Source organism: Paroedura picta, chromosome 4 (assembly GCF_049243985.1).
Source record: "Paroedura picta isolate Pp20150507F chromosome 4, Ppicta_v3.0, whole genome shotgun sequence".
NCBI classification, from domain to species: Eukaryota; Metazoa; Chordata; class Lepidosauria; order Squamata; family Gekkonidae; genus Paroedura; species Paroedura picta.
The window spans coordinates 32,968,963-32,991,166 of record NC_135372.1 but is presented as its reverse complement, the minus strand read 5'-3'; the positions used below and the strand labels follow the sequence as shown (position 1 = coordinate 32,991,166).

General features: G+C 47.6%; 1 protein-coding gene across 1 annotated transcript in view; it reads right to left on the bottom strand.

The window, feature by feature from the left end:
• SCYL3 (SCY1 like pseudokinase 3) overlaps positions 1 to 22,204 on the bottom strand; it is a 32,241-nt gene that overhangs the window by 9,908 nt on the left and 129 nt on the right. Inside the window, exons 2-10 of the mRNA XM_077332259.1 lie at positions 18,037 to 18,271; positions 14,698 to 14,883; positions 12,534 to 12,647; positions 9,416 to 9,472; positions 7,074 to 7,176; positions 5,785 to 5,896; positions 4,547 to 4,624; positions 2,886 to 3,025; positions 1,102 to 1,289 (exon numbers count right to left, since the gene is read on the bottom strand). Coding sequence (XP_077188374.1) covers positions 1,102 to 1,289; positions 2,886 to 3,025; positions 4,547 to 4,624; positions 5,785 to 5,896; positions 7,074 to 7,176; positions 9,416 to 9,472; positions 12,534 to 12,647; positions 14,698 to 14,883; positions 18,037 to 18,201 — 1,143 coding nt within the window. The 5' untranslated portion in view covers positions 18,202 to 18,271. The remainder of the gene's footprint in view (positions 1 to 1,101; positions 1,290 to 2,885; positions 3,026 to 4,546; positions 4,625 to 5,784; positions 5,897 to 7,073; positions 7,177 to 9,415; positions 9,473 to 12,533; positions 12,648 to 14,697; positions 14,884 to 18,036; positions 18,272 to 22,204) is intronic.

The window sequence follows — 22,204 nt, the reverse complement described above, 5'->3', positions numbered from 1 at the left end:
TTGGAGTTGTGGGAGACCCAAGTGCAAATCCTCACTCTCCCACGCTCACTTGGCTGGGTGACCTTGAGGCCACTAACACTTCCAGCCTAACTTCTGTCACAGGATTGTTCAGAAGACACATTGGAGAAAAGGGAGTGTGGGATCCTCGTTGAGGAGAAAAGTAGGGTACAAATGAAATACAGTAAAAGTAAATAACCTGGCAACCTTTCAGCATCCTTGGCTTTCTGCAGAATGAAGAGATCTTGAATGGGGATAAAGATAAAAGTTGGAGAGAAAGTTTCGTGTAAGGGAATCTCCAACAACAAATATTTGTAAGCCCAAATGGGTGAGGAAACCAAACAGCAAGAGCCAAAGAAGCTGTAAGCGCATAGAGCACCTGCGCCTCCCAGCAAAACTGTGAAGCAAACTGGTGACAATGAAGGCAGACATAATGAACCCAAAGGGCACACAGAGGTGAACGATGACACGGACCCAGACTAAAATTTCTCAAGGGCAGGAGGTAACTTTCCTGGCTCCCTCCTCCTCCCTCTACATTCCGCAGCTTTCCATGAAATTTTGTTCTTGGGCAATGGGGGAAGAATGACATGTGGGGGAGATTGCCCGTTTGATCTGGATCCAACCTAATATCCACTTAACACAGCAGGCCTCTCCAGTTATTCACTCCTTTGGGGAAGATATACCAGTGTCTATTTTGTGTTTGAATCTTCACTGGTCTTTGGGGATGTTTGTGTACTTTTAAATAATGTGCATGTCTCCTGGAGATGAACCGAGGGTTAATGAAAACGCATCCCTCCGTGCCTTTACTTGTTGCTAAAGTATTACAACACTGGAGAGATAAATATGCCCACCTCTAGTAACCCAATGGATTGAAGACATTATAACCATATCAATATCTGAATTTGCAGCACTAAGCTAAATATTTTGTACACATATTTTTAGATACTGGGAAACATTCTATAGAGGCTTATCTGTAGACCTGCCCCCATGGCTGTAATTTAAAAAAAAATGTTTGAGGTAAAATATATCAAGTTTAATATTTTGATAACAGACAGCTCTGACCACCAATTCTCCACACAGCGACACCCCATTGGCCATACTGACCTGTGGCAATATGATGTTTTTCAGTTCTTTCTGAGTGAATAGCTCGGCGTAGGCATCCAGGTGAGAGAGCAACACTATCCGCACATGCTCCTCGTGCACCTCAAAGAGCTTCAGCAGCACCGGGCTGATGTGTGCCTGGAACACGGCTGGAGAAAGCAGGCCGTTGATTTGATTCTCGCCTACTTTATCTAGGGGAAGGAAGGGGAGAGTCACCACAAACTAGCCATTAAAGAGACGCTCCCACGAATTTGAGCTTTGGAAAACCACACAGATCTTATTTTTAGCTGGGGCTGGGAGTCCTCTCCCAAGGTTTTGCAGGGGTTGGAAACACAAGCCAAAAGCAACTGGGAATTTCAGGAGACAGGAGGGCAAATAGGCACCAGAGCAGAAAAACAGGCATCCACAGGGGAGAAGCACAGAGCTTTTAAGAAGACTGAGCTTCTGGGCCAAAGGGCAATTTGGAGCTTTGCAGGATCATCACGGCACCAAGATGAGAAATGGCATTGGGTCACAATAGCCACCAGCCTTGGAATAGCATGGCTTATGTTTTCACCAAGGAAGCCAGTTCCTGCCTTAATTAGTACTCTTCACCCCTCCCTCTAGCATAAGAAAAAATGGGGGCTGTTCGTCTAATGAATGATGTATTTTATCTGCTCATTTATTTTCCACTTTTCCCTCCAGTGAGGGCCCAAATTGGCTTCTGTTGCTCTCCTCGCCATTTTATCCTCACAACAACCCTGCGTGATAGGCTAGGCTCAGAGTGTGCGTGACTGGCCCAAAGTCACCCAGCAGATTTCGATAACTGTCGGTATTTGGAGCTAGATCTTCCAGCCTCTAATTATCATTACACCAAGCCCCTTTGCATGATCTCCTTGCTGGTTCCTTGTTACCTTCAGCCACCTTTCCCGCCCTCTTTTCCCCTTCCACAAGGATGACAGATGGTGAATTATTTCAACTGCTGGGTGACATTCACACGTTGCACCCAGCATCCCAGCCAAGATTTCCCACTGGGGATATTCACATTTAAAAAAAAAAACAAAGGAACGTGCTGGGCAAAGCAATCAACAGCTTTGAATCTTACTCCAGTAAAATTGCCTTTACAAATACAAGGAAAGGGATGCCACCTTATTTGTGTTCTGCAACAGTCCAGAAGCTTAAGGTTTTGGTAATTACCTTCAAGGCCATACGTGGTCTGGGCCCAGTGTACCTGAGGGACCACCTCCCTGTCTACACTCCTCAAAGAGCTCTGTGCTCCACCACCTCCAACCGGCTGGTGATCCCTGGCCCCAAGGAAGTCCGCTTGACCTCAACCAGGGCCAGTGCCTTCTCTGTCCTGGCCCCCACCTGACAGAACGAGCTCCCAGTGGAGATCAGGGCCCTAACAGAACTAGAAAAGTTCCACAGGGACTTCAAAAGGGAGCTCCTCCACCAGGCTAAGGTCAACTGAAGCTAAACAGCATCTATTGGACCCCCAAACCTCCCTTCCCTTGAACCTATGTGACTGAACTGATCAACCATGGGTCTGTTAGATGGTTTCCTCTATTAGAATCTTATATTCTCTGTTTATTGTTATTATTACTGTTGCCTTTCATTCTTTATAATCACTGAGTCTGATGTATTGTTCTTGTTTACGTTTCATGTGAACTGCCCTGAGCCTTAAGGCAGTATATAAATGTATATAAATGTCATAAATAAATGAGCGGAGGGGGCAGTGGGGAACTCCATCCAGCCCCTCTGAATCCACCCTCATGCATGTGTCATAATCTGAAGGAGAAAACAGTCACCTATCCTTGGTCCCAGGAGGTGGGGGAGGAAGCTCTTGACAGCGACAGGCTCAGCAAACACAAGCTGGTTGAGCAAGAGAGGCACCAGCCGCGAAGCGATCAGCTTCTCCGACAAACCGGCTACTCTGTCCAGCAGAAATCTGTGTTACAAGAGAAGACAGTCAACCTCCGCCATGGCTGCCTAATGAGGGAGTCAGGCACCATTCGGCCACCGCCCCCCCCCCCCCCCCGAGAGCCAGTTTGGTGTAGTGGTTAGGAGTGCGGACTTCTAATCTGGCATGCCGGGTTCGATTCTGCGCTCCCCCACATGCAGCCAGCTGGGTGACCTTGGGCTCGCCACGGCGCTGATAAAACTGTTCTGACCGAGCAGTGATGTCAGGGCTCTCTCAGCCTCACCCACCCCACAGGGTGTCTGTTGTGGGGAGAGGAATGGGAAGGCGACTGTAAGCCGCTTTGAGCCTCCTTCGGGTAGAGAAAAGCGGCATATAAGAACCAACTCTTCTTCTTCTTCTTCTTCTTCTTGGGGATTTACAGCCCAAACTCTCATGGATCCCACAAGCACACAGTGGCCTAGTGCTACAGTCAAATAGAGGCGGAAGCTTCCTGCTGATAAAGGCTAGACTGGAGAAAACACAGAAAGGCCAGTGTGGTGTGGCGGTTAAAAGCAGTGACCTCTAATCTGGAGAACCAGATTTGATTCCCCGCTCTTCCACAAGCAGTCAGCTGGGTGACTTTGGGCCAGTCACAGTTTTCTCAGAGCTCTCTCAGCCTCACCTACCTCACAGGGGGTCTGTTACGGGGAGTAGAAGGGTAGGCAATTGTAAGCCGCTTTGAGACTCCAGGTTTCATGTATTGTTCCCATGTTCTATGTAAACCGCCCTGAGCCTTTGGGGAGGGTGGCATATAAATAAATAAATAAATAAAAATTTAAAAAGTGGGGTAGAAAAAATCCCAGCTCTCCTTTTAAGGGCAGGGATGGCTTGTGCGCCTGGCTTGTGCTCTGCGATGGTGAATAGACTGGAGGTTCTTGGGCTGTGTGAAATCCACCTGGCCTTGACCAGGGGCAGGGCCTTTTCGGCCTTGGCCCCAGCCTGGTGGAATGAGCTTCCAGAGGAGCTGAGAGTCCTGCAGGAACTTGTAAAATTCTACAGGGCCTGTAAGACGGCGCTCTTCAGCCAGGCGTTCAGTTGAGGCCAGGTGGGACTGGAAGATCTTCCCCTCCTCCGAGGCGCCATTAAACCACTGCCCTGGAGCCAGTGACCAGCGGGGCAAGATGGGGGGAGTTGTCAGGACTGATGTGGGTTGGGATTGGGTTGAAATTTTTTATTTTATTGTTTTATTATATGAAATGTTATTGTTGTGAGCCGCCATGTGCCAGCTGTGCTGGGAATAGCGGCATCATCATTTTAAAATCCTCATTCTAAAAAAACATGTGAAACAGTGTTGTTGTCTTTGGTCTAGTGCAGGGGTAGTCAAACTGCGGCCCTCCAGATGTCCATGGACTACAATTCCCAGAAGCCCCTGCCAGCGAACGCTGGCAGGGGGCTTCTGGGAATTGTAGTCCATGGACATCTGGAGGGCCGCAGTTTGACTACCCCTGGTCTAGTGATAGATTTAACAGGCACGCAAATAAAAGTCAGCCATTGACATTTTCCACTTACTTGAAAAATTCAGTTTTTTCCTCTTCGGTTTTCAGTGTTAAGGTGTTCAGGAAGCTCACAACTTCCAGAAAGTCATTCCTAGCAAGTTAAATAACAGGGGGCGGTGTTATGAAGGATTTTATTGCTGAATGATTTTACTATTTATTTGGTGTTGTTTAAAACGTTGTTAACCGCCTTGAGCCAACAGGAATATAGTGGTACACATAGCTGTCCTGTTCCTGATTGGCTGTCCATCCAACAAACAGCCGACCCGGAGGGGTGTCCCATCCCTGGCCGCATCCCCTTCCAACTTCTTCCATATGGAAGAAGTGCTAGCCCAGTAAGCAAGAGTTGGGAGAGTGGAGGGCCTGGGACTGTGGGTCTGGTGGGGGTGAGGGTGGGGGAAAGAGGGAGGGAGCCCCTGCCAGGGGGGGGAGGCATGCCAATCCCGCCAGCGCTCCTGCCAGTGCTCCTGCTGCCCCAAGGAGCTCCAGCCATGGCCTTGCCAGGCTTTTTCGGGGCAGTGGGGGGAACAGCAGAGTCCCTGCCAGTGCTTCCCCCCTCCGCCCCGAAAACACCCAACCAAGTTATTCACACAGAGAAGAATACTAATGTCAGATTTGCTCTGTATTCCACCAAAGAAGAGGCAGGGTTGCTGGTTTGAGCCAACGAGGTCCTACGTGGGAGCTCCTGTCCACACTGATCTTGGTTGACTCCAGAGACAAGAGCTACTTAACAGCAGCCTCTGTATGCCAACCAGGGACAGCAAAACAGCATGCACACACAGCACACTTGGAAGTTCACCACAGCCCGGGGCTGAAAATGTCAGACTTCTCTTGCTTGGAAAGACATTTACTGTCCAGATATAAAACTGAGATAGCTTATGCACATCTTTAAAACAATACTCTGGTGACCATACAGAGGAAGGCTATTTAAAATACAGGTGCCAAGCCAGAAAAACACTTTTCTCTTTCCTGTGGGCATCTTGCAAATCAGGGTTGGAAAGTACGCTCTGACTACTCTGGGTGTGAAGGATGTTTGTGAGTGCTGACGTGAGCCTCAGATTTCCTCATAGCCTCATTTCTGACCACCATAGGAAACAAAGCACCTGCATTCATGGCATATACACACGTTCCAGTTTTCGTGACAGCCATTTTATTCTCCTAAGGAGTAGCCTGAGTTGCAGATCCGCCAAATATCAGCCACCAAATATCAGTTCACACCCAGCCAGCAGCCACATCCTCCACCAATCTGCTCACCTGAAGAATTCATGGGGCAGCAAACTAGACAGCGGTGGCCGGCACGCTGGATCTGAATTGAGCAGCACGGAGCGCACTGTTTGCTGAAAGCTGAAGAGAACGTCCTCTGAAACTGAAACATAGGGAGCAGCAATTGGAGATATATTTGTATGTAAAAAAAATGTTTTCTTTTTCAAGCTTCTTTTTCCTATACCAGCTACAGCCTGTGGACCAGGCCAGATGATAATCTAAAAACAAAGGAAGACCCAAATGAAAAGGAGAGGCGCACACAAAGGAACTCAGGTTGGCTCCCTCCAAGACTTAACTCCTAGCTCCTGGAAAGGAGGTTTTAGAGCAGTGCTGCTGATCTAGCTATGCCTTTTGAAAGGGCTACAGAAATTAGGCAGCAGCATGCAAAAATACTTGGGACAGACTCATTTTCCAAACAGGGGTCTGACGGTACATTAGATTTTTTATTTCATCCAAATCTTTTTACAAGGACCTCTGTACAGGTATGCATGTCGTTGAGATGAAGCCCTTACTTAATTTATACCTTTGGGAAACGTCTATGCCACTTTTCAAGGGAGCCTGCCTGAGACAGGAAAGTCAGTTCACTGGGGTGGGGGGTGGAGGGCAGGGGTTCTGGCCCTATGTGCTTTGTGTGATTCTTGGATAAATGTGAGATCATCTCCCACAGCCAACTACTGTTTTAATTAATGGTCAGTTATCATTCTCGAGAAAGCCCTTGGTCAGGCTCCGCAGAGAAAAACTTATCAGAAGAGCCTTGCCTGAATCAGAGGCAGGATTTTGTCACTGCACCAGTATGGGGTAGCGGTTAAGGTGGACTCTAATCTGGCGAGCCAGGTGTGATTCCCCACTCCCCCACATGCAGCCAGCTGGGTGACCTTGGGCTCGCCACAGCACTGATAAAACTGTTCTGACCGAGCAGTGATATCAGGGCTCTCTCAGCCTCACCCGCCTCACAGGGTGTCTGTTGTGGGGAGAGGAAGAGAAGGTGATTGAAAGCCATTTTGAGTAGTGGGTAATGAAACGTGGGGTATAAAAGCCAACTTTTGTAAATTACATTTGAGCAAATGTGCAATGATGCCTAGTTTCGCTCATGAAATATTCTTTCAGTATCATTTCTAATCCTGGAAATATCAGTAGTAAAATAACGGACAGCTCATCGCTCTGGAATAAATCTATGATTCTCTTACACACATAACTCCTAAAGAAATCCAGCTACGAAAAAAACCCGTGGTGTTAGTTATTTAGAAAAGAGGCCATTTCTTCTCCTCAAGGCATCTTACCCTCCTCGTTTAAATAAGTCAACAGGTTTTCGACCATTGCCCCGAATGAGTAGACGTCCCGAGCATGGCCCTGGCCTTCTGGAAGACGTTGGAACTCTGCACACTAAAGTAACAGAAAGTATTAGTTCGGTTTTCAGGAACTCCCCTACCCCCTTCTCTGCACAGGCCTCTTGTGTTGCGCACGGAGAGTGAACAAGTCACAAACAAGTCCAACACAGCTGCCTAGTAATGCCCCATGTTGTCGTAGCACCCTGCTCTCAAAAACGCATTCCTTGGTACTCAGTCCCATTACAACATCTGTATGTTGAACTCACTATAACAGGGGTAGTCAAACTGCGGCCCTCCAGATATCCGTGGACTACAATTCCCATGAGCCCCTGCCAGCATTTGCTGGCAGGGCCTCATGGGAATTGTAGTCCACAGACATCTGGAGGGCCGCAGTTTGACTACCCCTGAACTATAAAATCAGTTTGTCCCATAGGTCTGAACTCTGGCACAGACTCTCCCTAGAAAACAGCATGTTCTCTTTCCCAACCCCTAAACCCCCCCTCAGCATTTCAGGGAGCTCAGTGGGAGGCAAGAAAGCTCTGCAGACGGAAGTCCCATCCCTTAGCAGAAATCAAACTTCGGGTCCAACCCATAGGAAGCAAGAGCCTGCTTAGGATGCAATCAGTAGGGCTTCTTTCATAGAAACTCCTCCCTGATTGACGTCAAATCCTGAGTGTACAAAAGGGATACAGGATCGTAGCCATTATAGATGTCGTCCCTCCCAAAGCTTTTGTTGTTGTTGTTAAAATTTAGCAGTCACAGGCTCTCTTATGGACTGGCGGGGTGAAACACCAGAAAGCAAAGCCAAGCTCGGGAGACCATGGAGCGTTTTCACAATGTAAACAACAAAATAATGGGGTCTCCCCAATTTTTTAAATAGCTTGTTTATTTATAACTTGAAGTCAGTACACCAGATTTGTGGATGTCATCAAATCCTTCAGTGTGGGAAAATGGCCAAAAAGCTTCCACAAAAATCACTCGGGAATTCGGTCTGCAGTTCTGGTCTCTCTCCCCTATCAGGAAAGGCTAGAGTGTTTGGAGCTTTTTGTCCAGAAAGGAAGGTTACTAAAAGGAGATATTTTAGAGACTTCTATCCAACCATAATCTTAGAGCAGCTTTCACCTCACTTCGCTCTGAAACGATGCCCACGGAGGTCTTGGCCAGCCATTATAGCTGTACGCCAAAAGAAATCAATGTTTTCGTATCTGTGGTGTGCAAGCCCTCTACCCCACTACACATTGGACTGTGTAGACCTATGTGTGTGTGACCAGCATTGTTTGGGGCGGAAGCCACAGCCCTTCCTGGAAAAACCAGCTCTGCAGCCTTAATCATCCATGCCCTGACAACATCCAGATCAGATTACGGCAACAAACGTGACGTGGTGCTTATGAAGGCTACCGACATACTGGCTGGCGTGGGTTTTCCAGGCTGGGTGGCTGTAGTCTGGTCATCTCAGTCCCTGATGTTTTGCCAGTAACTGTGGCCGGCATCTTCAAAAATGGGGCACGGCAAGCTGGGAGTCTTGCCATTCTACCTACGGGCTTCAAGCGGTTTAGGATGCCGTGGGGCAGCAGTGAACTAGGCCAAGCAGGAGTATAAATATCTTTCCCCTGTTTTGAAAACTTTGTTCACTCCCTGTTTCTATCCAGGCTCAATTCAAAGTGCTGGCTATGAGTGTCCTATAAATCCCTAAACTACTCAGGAACCAGGGACTTGAGGGACCGCAGTTTCCACAGAAGCCTGTCTATTAAGATCTTCATTTGTGGTCCTATCTAGGGTCCCCCCCTCCCCGTCCTTCCAAAATTAGATTTGTGGCTACGAGACACATAAATGTTCCGACAGCAGCACCCTCTGCTCATTTGTCATTCAGGATCTTTCAGGTGCCAGGTGCAAACATCGAATTGCCCAAGCTTTTAACAGTGAGTTAAGCAACTTTGGGTATGGTTGCTGCCATTGGAATTTTGGCACTTTCTGTTCTTTATACAATTCGGAGATCTTTTTTTTAACAGTGGTAACTATAAAGCACCTCAATAACTTGGATCTTAAGCCAAGGAACTCAAACTATAGATGTTACTCCGCAGTAAATCCAGATAGGACAGTGCTGAGGGTAGAACTCTCTGGCAGCTTAAGCCCATCAATGGCACAGCAACTTTACCAATGTACCTTCTCAGCTGCATGCCCTCAAAAGACAACCATCTTCCCCCTACGTGATCTGCTTCAAGTTAAGTACACGTACACAGGGGTCAGGTCTGCCTCGGTCAACTTCTGCAGCATAAGCAGCCCATGACACCTACCGTTTCTTCAGGGGGGATGCCCGTCTTCTCTCGCACTGACTCGATGCTATGCAGGAACTGCAGGCAGAGAAGGAAAGAGACACAATTAGGCCAAAGAAAAGGCTTGGTGTATTCAGTAGCCAACAACCCTACCTGAAATACAGTGGAAGCCTTCATAGGTTCGTCTTGCTGTTGACATCAACCCACACATGAGAACTGAACCAAAGGACAAACAATGGAACCTTTTTCTCTCTTCCTCTCATCCACACTTTTTCTGAAGTTAAGTAGAAACTACTCCTTAGTAATCTACACCAGTGGTCCCCAACCTTTATTAGGCTGGGGACCGGCAGGGCATCGGGCCGCGCCCGCGCGGGCCATGCCCACGCATCGGGCCGCGCCCGCGGATCGAGCCGCGCCCGCGAGCCACGCCCTGCACGGGCGCGGCCCGGCCCTGATTCCCTCTCCCCGCCCTCCCCGCAGTAAGAAGCTTCCCGGGCCGCAAGCTTGCGGCCTGGGAAGTTTTTTACTGCGGGGGCGGGGCGGGGAGAGGGAGCCGCGGCCCGGCGCCATGGCCTTTGTGGCCCGCCGCCGGGCCGCGGGCCGCAGGTTGGGGACCACTGATCTACACAGTGCGAATACTAGAAGAGAACTCCTCAGGCAATATTTTGCTGAACAACGCAACCGGAAGGTCAGTAGTGGTAGAAAACTAATTACCCTTGTGGTTGGTTCATTCTCTCTCTCTCTCTCTCTCTCTCTCTCCCCCTCCCCCCATCTCAGTCTTAAGACCTTTCAGGCTTCAACATAGAGCCTCACTTCACACATGATACCAAGCTATGGGTTGGATTCAGTGAAAAATGTCCACTGATCAGGCTACTTCTGCCAATTTTCCCCTTCCACTGCAGATGTCCAGCTATTTCTCTCAAGCTGTTCAGGGGTGGGGGAAGTCCCCCCAGGAGACATTTTGGGCTATATCAATAAAGGATGGGAAGGGTATCCTGTTCCACTGACAAGAATCCAAACCCATGGAATGGCACACTAGGAACCATTCCTGTGCTCAAATGCTCCCTCCCTCCTTGGGGCTGAGGAGCGATTAATGAAGCAGCGCAAGCCATAGTTTCCCACTTTCCTCAAATGCACAAGCGACAACTGCCTTCAGATGTCCCTAGAAACGGGGCTTAAGAAAGCTCTAGCTTAGTGCGATAGCCAAAGCCTGAACAAAACTACGCTTTACCAGTAGCCACTAAACCGAGATTCTAAACCACAGTTTGCACCTGACTGGTTAACCATGATTAGCACTAACTGGCATAACAGTGAAGAAAGCACGCTCCGTTCCGGAGCACCATCTGTCTCCGTCTCCAAGGCGGAAGACACGGAACATATAGCTGGATGCAGCTGGAGCCAGAAGGTTATGGTGTTTTCTCAGGACACTCCCTTCCCTCTCCAGGATACACTCCCTGGGAGTGATGCTTCAACAAACAGGACTGCGGCTCCAGGAAACATTTGAAAAAGTAGCACAACAAAAGCTCTCTCTTCATCACAGGCTTTCCTGCAACCTGCCAACAAATGTTAGAAACAGTTCCCCCTAAACTACTGTTAAGAGCTCAAAGCGGTTCACAACCTACCTACTACCATGTCTTCCTGCCCCCAAACCTTAAGCTCGCTTCTGTATCCATGCGCCCTGACCTGAATGGCCCAAGCTTGTCAGATCTCAGAAACGGAGCAGGGCCAACCCTGACTAGTAGTTGGGATGGACAAGGTGAGCAGCAGAGGACGAAAACTGGGATGGGAGAGCTCTAAAAGATCTGTTTTGTTTGAGAGTAAAAAAAAAGGTAGGAATGTAGTTCGGCTATACAGAGGGTGGTATGGCGTCTAACCCTCCTCAGCCGAGTACAAGGGAGAGAGGGAGGGAGGGAGGGAGGAGGTCTGGCTTGCCCAAGGCTTTTCTCCCCACCCCTGCGTGGTTTGCTTTCCACTTTTTTATGCTGACCAACAAGAGTGCTGTATATATAGTGAGACTTGCCAGCAGGCTGGCAACACTAGTGCACTTGAGACAGCCTGTGTAGACTCTGCTTGGAGGTAGGAAAGGAGGCTAAGGGGGATGTATGAACAAACCGAGGTCTATTATGTACGTATGATAGGCAAACTAGGGTTAGTGTGACAAACTCCGGTTTACTGTGACATCTGAACATAGCCTATGGCACGTGCTTCTCTCCAATCAAGAGCTACAAATCGTAGAATGATGGCTTTCTAATTCAGGTCTGGCGGAAAACAATAAACCGTAATTTTCTAGTTCAGAAGTAATGGCTAGCCACAGTTTGTGCTGAAGCAGAAATCACCGAGTTGTGCCATGCAAAGTGGGGAGGGAGCACACTGGCACAGGACTTGTGCCCCACTGTGCCAAACTACAGTTTAGTGCTATATGGGAGTTGATCTGGAGAAGTCATTTCATGTGGCTGCTTAATATTGTAGTAGGAAACAGCCCGGAGGCTGCTGACATGCATATTTCTCTTTGGGCTAGGCAACGGATGCTTCATGAAAGGTCCAGTTGATTTCTGGCAGTTTTTGGCTTTCTTCTGAACCATGTCGGAGTCCAGTGAGACCTTGAAGACCAACCAAAATCAGGGTACAAAAAAACAGCTCTTCATCTTAACTGGGCATGCCTGGTTTTCAACTGGGTGGCAGGAGTCAAAACCAAGCCCATCTGTGTCCCCCAGGAGTGGATCCCAAGGTGGCTTGTTTGGCATTCAAGGTCTACTGAGAGTGATGCTCCTCCGACTCTCTTCAGAACAATAGCTTCAACAAAAGGCCTATGCCGACACAGAATGCGATGGCAGAATTTGTAACTCCCCACTGCATTATCTAATGGCGGCCTACAAAAAGCAGCCACCTTCTTGACTGCGGACGATCTGGCTACCTATCTAGTCAAATGTAACAATTTGCAGAATCCATGAGGTGTTGATGCACCTGGATATTCAGCCCACACGCTCTTCCACCTAAGGAACGTCCATGGCAGGGGCTCATGGGAATTGTAGTCCATGGACATCTGGAGGGCCGCAGTTTGACTACCCCTGGTCTAACTCCGCAGCTGGGGGCTGCACACAGAAGACCACTCTCCCTTAGGCACCGCCGGGCTTTTTACCTCCGCCGTAGCTTCGTTCTGGTTGCAGACGGTTTCCATGCCGCCTAGCTTCCAATGCCCGTCCTCGCTGACAAACACCGATGACAGGCAGACATTGTTGTGGGCTAGGTTTCCCTAAAACATTGGGGGGGGGGGTTAAAAAAAGGAAAAAAGAGAGAACACACACATGCACAATGAGGCTGGGAATAGACGCGGGAATCAGACTCGTTAGTACTAATTAGGTGCCACGAGACTGTGGAGGAGGGCTGCCAAAGCCACAGAAGAGTTTTACGTCCCTCCAGAGAACTCTTGCAAGGAAAGGCGCTTCATGCCACACCCCGGTTAACTAGCACAAGTCTGCTTATTCCCCAGTGAACTGTCACTGGGCAAAGAAAGCCGGCTGCACTCTGCTCTGTTCATTTCTGCTTCAAGACCCCCAATCTCCCAAGCCACAGAGCTGGAGCCATATGGAAGATAGTAGGAAATATACTGTGGAACCCAAATCTCAGGTGCGTGGAGAAGAAATTGTCCAGGAAGCGCCAAGTGCATAGATCCTGATGGCCATCTCTACTGTGCTTCTTCCTTCACCCATCTCATTTCGCTGCAGCGTTGAAGACCAGCTAGCCACTAAGACAATTCATCTCAGCAGAACCCCTAAAAATGGATCCCCTTTTAGTAGAGAGAGAACTTATTTCCCACATTCAGGACTCTGCCAATTTCACATTTTATGCTGTTAACTTCACCAGGTGAGGCTACCTTCTACAATTCCACTGCTCCTTATGGTCATCTAGGAATATAACCCTGTCTCATTCTAACCTTCCCCTGCTGAAAATTATGATCCTACCCCAGCCTGAAGTTCAAAGTTCTTTAAATTCTCAAAATATTAACTGCAAGAGCCTCTTGTGGCGCAAGAGCCTCTTGTGGCGCAGAGTGGTAAGGCAGCCGTCTGAAAGCTTTGCCCATAAGGCTGGGAGTTCAATCCCAGCAGCCGGCTCAAGGTTGACTCAGCCTTCCATCCTTCCGAGGTCGGTAAAATGAGTACCCAGCTTGCTGGGGGGTAAACGGTAATGACTGGGGAAGGCACTGGCAAACCACCCTGTATTGAGTCTGCCTTGAAAACGCTAGAGGGCGTCACCCCAAGGGTCAGACATGACTCGGTGCTTGCACAGGGGATACCTTTACCTTTACCTATTAACTGCAGAAGAAAGATTGCAAATGCAACTCCAAAAGTGTCAGATCTGCATAACTATTTATTTGCCAAAAAAACTTCCTCCACCCGCTCAAAATAGATCTTTTGACAGAGTGTCTTTCATTTGGAACAGGTTATAACAGGCCTGCAAAAGGGGTTCTCATACACAATCTGCCACCAAAGCCAAACGACACACAACCAAACACAAAACAATGCAAGGCTTCTTAAAATGGATGAAAGCATAATTTACACATGCTTGACGAATTTGTGAGGCATGTGTGCATTACGCTTACACCCATTTTGTGTAGCCTTGCACTGTGTTGTGTTTTTGCTTGTCTATTGTCCCCACACTGTGCTTGGGTTTAGTGCTTATATCACAAGCCAAATGATGCCATTTTGTAAACAGCCAGCACGTCTTGGAAGACTGAGTGAGGCCTCTGGAGGCTGGATCTGCTCCCAGCCCTTCTTTGCCATCTGAGAACAGGAGAGTGATTCATTATTTTCACTTACAGAATTATAGAGATGGATGGGACCTCCAGGGTTATCTAGTCCAACCCCCTGCAGAATACAGGAAATTCACAACTACCTGTCTACCCACAACGACCCCAATCCCATGCCCACATAATACCCCTCCTGCCTACCCCCCCCCCAGAATCCCTAGCCAGTCTGGCCTGGAGACCCCAAAGTGATGATTGGCATTTCCCTGGGCATGCAAGAAAGGGCCACAACAGCCAAGCACCGACACAATCCCTCCTGCCCACCCACTTACAACCTGGGACTGGTTCACACTAAGAAGAAAGCAAAATAGAGCAATGAGTGAAAGGCAACATCTGAAATTCCATTCCACTAGGCCAGGATCTTTGAACCAAGGAAATGTAATGACAAAGTGCACTCGCCTTCCCCGACCCCAACCTGCTCCCCACCCTCCGTTCCCCCTGGCACAAATCTTACTAAACATTTACTCATGTTCCTGGGATGTGGCAGATTGGTACTCACTCTATCATGGAGGAAGACAAGAGCTTGCAAAATGTCATAGATTCCAGCACATATCTCTGAAGAAGAGAGGTTCTCCAGGACCTTCTCCACGGGCTGCACACGCTCTGTGACCAAGTGGATCCCATCGATTTCCACAGTGCAAGAGAGGAAGCGCAGGAGGCAAGGGTGGCGCAAAGTTTTCAAGTGCTTGAAACAGGCAAGACGGACAAAACAACAATACTCATTATGAGGTATCTTACTGGACACATCCATCAGGGAAAAGGGTCAGGTTTTCATCAAACCATGTTGACGTGAGCTGATTGCTGCATAGCAAGAGTGTTCTTTCATCTGAGCGCTTTGTGTGAAATTACGTAACTCAACCCTCCTGGGGCAGGCCCACTTGGCTGAACAAGGTCCGCTAAGGATACCATCTCGCAAGGGGGTGAAAAAGAGTTACTGCTCATTCTAGTTCAAGAGTAGCCAAACTGTGGCTCTTCAGATGGCCGTGGACTACAATTCCCATGAGTCTCTGCCAGCACCATGTGGAGGAACAGCTTGCCAGCTGGGGTCAAGAGAGCCCACAATCTACTGACATTTTTTAAAGAAAGCACAGAAATATTCACACAAGAATTCTTACAAATGCCTGAGTTTCTACCACTGCAGTTCTGGCAGCAGGGATCTAAATGATGTTGCTTTTTTCACGATATTTATTGATGATGTTTTTATTATGGGTTTTAACTGCTTGTGTAACCCACCCCTGGTCACTTTGGAAGAAGGCAGAAAAGAAAAACCGTTAAGAAAATTGTAAATAAAAATTTAAATCTTTCACACACACACTCAGTCAGGCTTCCTAACACACACAAACCAGGTTTAGCCTCATGCTACAAACAAACCACAAACAGAACAAGAAAATTCTAACAATCAAAGAAGACACACAGAATCATAGAATCATAGAGTTGGAAGGGGCCACACAGGCCATCTAGTCCAACCCCCTGCTCAACGCAGGATCAGCCCAAAGCATCCAAGAAAAGTGTGTATCCAACCTTTGCTTGAAGACAATCATAAGTTCCAATTTCAATCACAGTTGAAGAGAAGGAGGTTGAGGCCAAAGATGGACCAGTCTCAAATTCTCTAAGTCTCTAGGGCAGGGGCAGTCAAACTGCGGCCCTCCAGATGTCCATGGACCACAATTGCATTCGCAGGCAGGGGCTCATGGGAATTGAAATCCATGGATATCTGGAGGGCCGCAGTTTGAATACCCCTGCTCTAGGGCATGGGTGGCCAAACTGTGGTTCTCCAGATATCCATGGACTACAATTCCTATGACCCCCTACCATTATGGGCTCATGGGAATTATAATCCATGGACTTTGGGAGAGCCACAGTTTGGCCGCCCCTGCTCTCTACCATCACTGAGAAATATTTCACCTCTCCAGTTCTAAATATACTGTTTTCCAGGGCTCGTACACACCACTTATGGTGCAAATAAAAGCAAATAAAATAAGCATCACTTACGGCCATAATACGATTGAGGACTCAGAGAAAGGAATCTGCACGTTTGCCAAACATATGGTAATTTAGCCAAATTAAACTCCTGTGAATTCTCATAAGCTTCTGCCTGATTTCTCCAACGGTCCACAATATCATTTCAGCTATTTTCTCTACTCCTTTGCTTCCAACGCAACAACATTCAGACATTTCCTTCACTCAATTATGTGTTTCATGATAATATGCCAAAGTCGATAGGGCACGGGTAATCTGCTCTAATCATACATTTCCCCCCATAAAAGGGTATTCAGCAGTTAAAAAGCCATGGGTAAAAATTAAATGGAATGGGATATATTTATCTTGGAGCTCCTTTCTCAGGGATATTTACAAATGAAAGATTCTGGAAGCAATAACTAGTAACTACCAGACTTGGACAACGTGAACTGGCATCATGACCTGGCATTCTGCCATGTACTTGTTCCACACTGTCTACTCAGCAAGACATTTCCAGTCCGTAGCATTTGCTGAGCACCGCGCATGGTTGGAACTGATGTGCAAGAAGAATATTATCTAATTTCCCTGACTTTTCTTTTGGCTCACATTATCGGGGGGGGGGGGGTAACCCTGCTATGGAGAAAACAGGTAGCTTGGTTCATTCCCAGGATAAAGGGGGGAAAGTGGGCTACACCAAGCAATATGATAGAAAACAGGGGGGGGGGGGGAGGCCAGATGATAATAGATTTATTTTACAAAATTCCTATGTGTTTCGCCATGTGGGCTTTATCAAAGGGAAACTATAAAAACACAGTTTTCTATTTAATACACATAATCTAAAGAGCCCACTGTAAAATTATTCCAAAATTATTAAAAAGACAAGATCAAAATTGCAAAAACAGATATGTATTTGTAAATATACATTTGTCAATGTAAGATACATAAACTATACAACAGACATGGAAGCAGAAAATGAAAATATATAATATATATATGAATACAGACCAGAACATTTACCTAATGCTGGAACTATCCCCAGTAAATGAATTCTTTTATTCGTTTGAGTAATGAAACACAGTGTTTTTCAACATTCAGCAATTAGCTAAGCAAGATCAGAAATGCCGGATCAAAGTTTAACCCATGAGGGGCCATAGTCTGCAAGTCAGGCCTTCTCAACCAGGGTTTCATGAAACCCTGGGGTTTCTTGATAGCCCTGGAAGAGTTTCCCAAGTGGGTGGGAGTTAATTAATTCTTCATATCACATATTTTAAAAATGTGTTAAACATTTATCGGGTGGCATATATGTTCAGGTCAACCTGCCTTCCCCTTCCCAACATGCCCAATGATCAGCCTGGAGGGGGTAGGAAGGGAAAGGGGCCCCAGGTGGGCATGTGCACAGCTAGGCTTCCCAACCATATTCTGCCCCATCATGCCACTTTGCCTGAAGAATGCTTCGGGGGAAAACGGTAAAAAATTGAGAAAGATTCTAAGTGGATCTTAAGGTTACAAATAATGTATCTATTTTTGCAATCAATTTTGATCCTGTCTTTTTAATATCACCTGTCTTTTTTTTTGTCCTTTTTGGGTCATTCCCAGCCACTTCTTAGGTATTACCAGGGAGCTGTTTTAATTCTGCCCTCACCTGGATAGCTCAAGCCAGCCTGATCTCATCATATTGTGGAAGTGAAACTGGATCAGACCTGGTTAGAACTTCGATGGGGGACCACCAGTGAAGCCCAGGGTTGCAACACAGAGGCAGGCAATGATGAACCACCTATGGACTTCTGTTGCCTTGAAAACCCTACAGGGTCACCATATATATACACATAAATGAAAACCCTACAGGGGGCAATATTACAACAGCAACAAAACACAATACCTTGGCAGCTTTGTTAACGTTGTCTTCGTTTTCGTTCTTGTACACAAAGACAGAGGCGAGCTTCCCGCGCTGAAGCACCGCTGGGTAAATGTTGACTCCGGAGGGCAGCGTGAACGGTGGCTCTTCCAGTGCATCACGCTTTAAAGCGCTGTTCTCCGAGCCCATTACCTTGTGCACTCAAGCCGTTTTGCAGGGGATTCGTCTTTCTTTTTTCTTCTCCTGGTGTCAAAAGAAGCTTTAAAGGGAAGTTAATTAAAACGTTATTTAATGGGTTTATAAGAGCCTCTTGTGGCGCAGGGTGATAAGGCAGCAGTCATGCAGTCTGAAAGCTCTGCCCATGAGGCTGGGAGTTCAATCCCAGCAGCCGGCTCAAGGTTGACTCAGCCTTCCATCCTTCCGAGGTCGGTAAAATGAGTACCCAGCTTGCTGGGGGGTAAACGGTAATGACTGGGGGAGGGAATGGCAAACCACCCCGTATTGAGTCTGCCATGAAAACGCTGGAGGGCGTCACCCCAAGGGTCAGACATGACCCGGTGCTTGCACAGGGGATACCTTTACCTTAATGGGTTAATAAGGCCACTTGTCTCTCAGATGACTTGGGACACAAGAGAGCGAACAGGAGTGAAAATCAGTATAACAGGATAGGCTATGCCGGTTTTTATTAATGTGAGCAGTCTTTTTAAAGCAACCAATACAAAACTTCATAGCAATGCCCAACAGCGATCACCGCCGTTTTAAGACCCACCCTGCAAAAATATCTTGAGGAACTAACTGCAGGACTGGCCAAATGGTGGCTCTCCAGATGTCCATGGACTACAATCCCCATGAGCTCCTGCCAGCATAATGTTGGCAAGGTCTCATGGGAACTGTAGTCCATGGACACCTGGAGAGCCACCGCTCGGCCACCCCTGAAGCCTCTTTGAAAATGCTCTGTTCCACCAACACTCCAGAACCGCAAGCCAGACATCGACCTTCTAATTTCCTCTAGGAAGCCATTCCACAACATCCAGGCAGACACAAAATAATCCTGCACACATACACAAGCCACGTGTTCTGAGGGCCAGAACATCCAAAAGACACAGCCATGCAGAGTAGAACTGCCGGAAATGTGTTCAACACGGTATTGTCTGGGAATTCCTTACAAAATCTTCACTACAGGCATAGAAGAGAACACAATAATATATACGCCAGCTTGAGCTTTGTACAGACAGAGGTGAGATGAAGATACTAGGGGCAAGGGGTTCAAATTCCAGCGGGCTCCTTAAGCGTATACCTTCCAAAGTTCACAACCGATTGCCTATTTTAAGAGTTGTGGGTATCGAGGGTAGTTCTGAAAGCACTGCAAGTGCCCAGGGGTGGCTGCTCAGGGCAGGTGCTGTTGTTTTTCACAGTTTCAGGAAGCAGGAAGCTAGTTGTACCTGCAGCATGGCCTAGGCTGAGATAAGGCAGTTCAGAGGAAGCACTGATCATGCTTACATAGGCATGATATATCACTGTTATATGATATGATTTATTTATTCATTCGATTTTTATACCGCCCCTCACTTGGGTGTCTCGGGGCGGTGTACACAGAACAGGGAACTTAAATAAATACACTATAACATTAATAACATTCGTAAGTGACCGAAAAGGATATAGAACTGATATAACAATGAACAGATCACAGGGAATGCTCTAACAGGTGGGGACATGTGGTCGTCAGTTTGTAGTCTCCTAGTGGTTGGGATGGGCCCAGGTTCTCATTGTTGGTCTTATCCAAAAGCCTGGCAAAAGAGCTCTGTTTTACAGGCCCTACAGAACAGTTTGAGTCCCGGCAGGGCCTTGATCTCTTTGGGGAGCTCATTCCACCAGGTTGGGGCCCCAGAAGAGAAAGCCAGATGGATTTCTTTGGGGAAGGGATAACCAGATTGTTGGAATATATAGAGCGAGTCACTCTTTGGGAGGTATAGACAAATACACGGTCCTTGAGTTATGCAGGGCCCCGACCACGTATGGCCTTGAAGGTGACAACCCAAGCAGTAGCTTCGGACTAGCTGGGCAAGAGGGTGCATTAAATGTTGAATAATGTTGGCAAGAGTATCTCTCCCTGTGGGACTCCACAATTGAGTTCACAGTGCTGCAACCAGCTCTCCCCAATTACCACTCTTTGTTCTCGACCTTGGAGAAAGAGAGCAGCCATTTTAGGGCTGTCCCCTAGATCCCTGCGTCGATGAGGTGGTGAGCAAGAAGCTCACAATCTGTTCAAACAAACATGGTTCAAAGTACTGATTGTGAACAGGTAAAGGGACATGTGCAGTTTGGGTTTCTCAATACAGACCCCAGCTAAACTGGAACGTTTATAAGAACCATTGTACAGGTGAAAAAGGCCCTAAAAATTAAGTAGGTAAAAAAAAACGTTAGGAAACCCACTTGGCAGCCTATCTGATCATTAAGCAACTATTTACTATTCAACAAACCTGGGCAATCCTCCCTTGGGGACTTGTCTCTTGAGCCTGAACTGAAATTTCCACCTGTCCCTTGTTGGCTCAGAAAGTAACAGCAACCGCTTTTTTCTGGTTCAAGGCATTTGCTTGACAGTCTTTCGCTGTCAGCACAACTTTGGGGCGCTTCAGGCGTTAACATGCTGCTCTTCCTTTTCTTTCCATCCATCTCAAAGTCCTAGATGGGAAATTGTTCTAGATGAGACTCCTGAATATAAAGGTGTACCTAGGGGGTACTCCTTTATATTCAAAAGGCATCTGAATGTTTAGGTTTCAACGCTATAATTATAAAAGCTACTAACTCTAAAAACCTAATAGGACCGAGAATTCAAGATGCTAACAGATCCCTTTTGCCAAAAGAAAAACTCATATGAATACAAGGGCAATGAGGTTTTTGCACGACTGAACAGCATGACAAACAGAAATCTTTCCCCCCCCTCTACACTTAGCAGTATTTAGGATGCTGAAATCCACGCACCCTGGACACACGCAAAGATGTCTTTCAAAGGGTTGCCCCCACAAACAGTGGGATTTCCCCAACTGGCTCCCAAGCCCAACTCCTTCCATGGAAGTCACAAGTTACCACACACACACACAAACCAATAAAGGACTGTGGAGCGCCTTAAAGGCTAAACTCTGATACATTGATTTTAAAAAAAATAAATTAAAGCTGGTTTCATCAGATATAGGAAGAGTCACCCTGACAATACAGATCAGCACACATGCTGGCCATGGTATCGAAGACGCAGTGGCAGAAAGGTTTAAACTGCCTTGTAGAGGAGAGAAACAGGCGAACAGCCTTTTCAACCTTTTGATCATGGGGGAGCCCTTGAAACGTTTTTCAGGCTTCAAGGAACCCCAGAAGTGGTGACATTCCCCTTCAGAGGAGTGGCTGCAGATGTAGAAATGAGCCAATCCATCAGCTGATCGATCATTTACCATTTTTCCATTGTGCAGTAAAAGACTAGACTGGTGGTGCAACAGGGGAAGTGGGCTTCAGGGATGCCTAGTGATAGCAGCCATTGGAACTCCTGGGAAAGGCTTCAGAGCCCCTGGGAAGTTCTCACTTGACCCCAAGGTTCCCCAGAACCCTGACTGGGAATCTCTGCTGTAGAATGTGCAAGGTGCATCTACAACAACACACCCTTTTGAGTACCTCTATGTATACCTACATATTCATTCATTCATGAATTCATTCATGAATTCATTCATTCCCTGCCTTTTATCCCAAGTGGGATCCAGAGCAGTATAAACAATTATCTTCCCCTTCACCCACACAACAATCTTGCGAGGTAGGCCAGGCTGTGAGAGAGCGCCCAAGATCACCCCGCGAGCTGGGATTCGAACCCGGGACTCCGAGGTATTAGCCGATGCCCTCCACGCGTTTAAAGATCCTGCCCTCGTGCCCCCTCCTTGCAGGTGTCCCGAGACGGTGGGATTTGCATAGCCACGCCCTCTAGGTCAGTAGGATTTGCATGACCCGAGGAGGGCGGGGGACGGGAGCTGGCGCGTCCTGCTTTTAACCCCTTACCGCCCGCGGCCGCGCTCCTTCGGCCTTCGCCGGCTGCGCCTCAGGACGAAGCGAGCCGCGCAGCGCCGGGGAGGACAGTCGCCCTGCGGGGAACAGCCGCACACAACGGAAAGAAGGGGCAGGGCCGCCGTTGTCCTGCCGAGCAACCCCCGTCTTG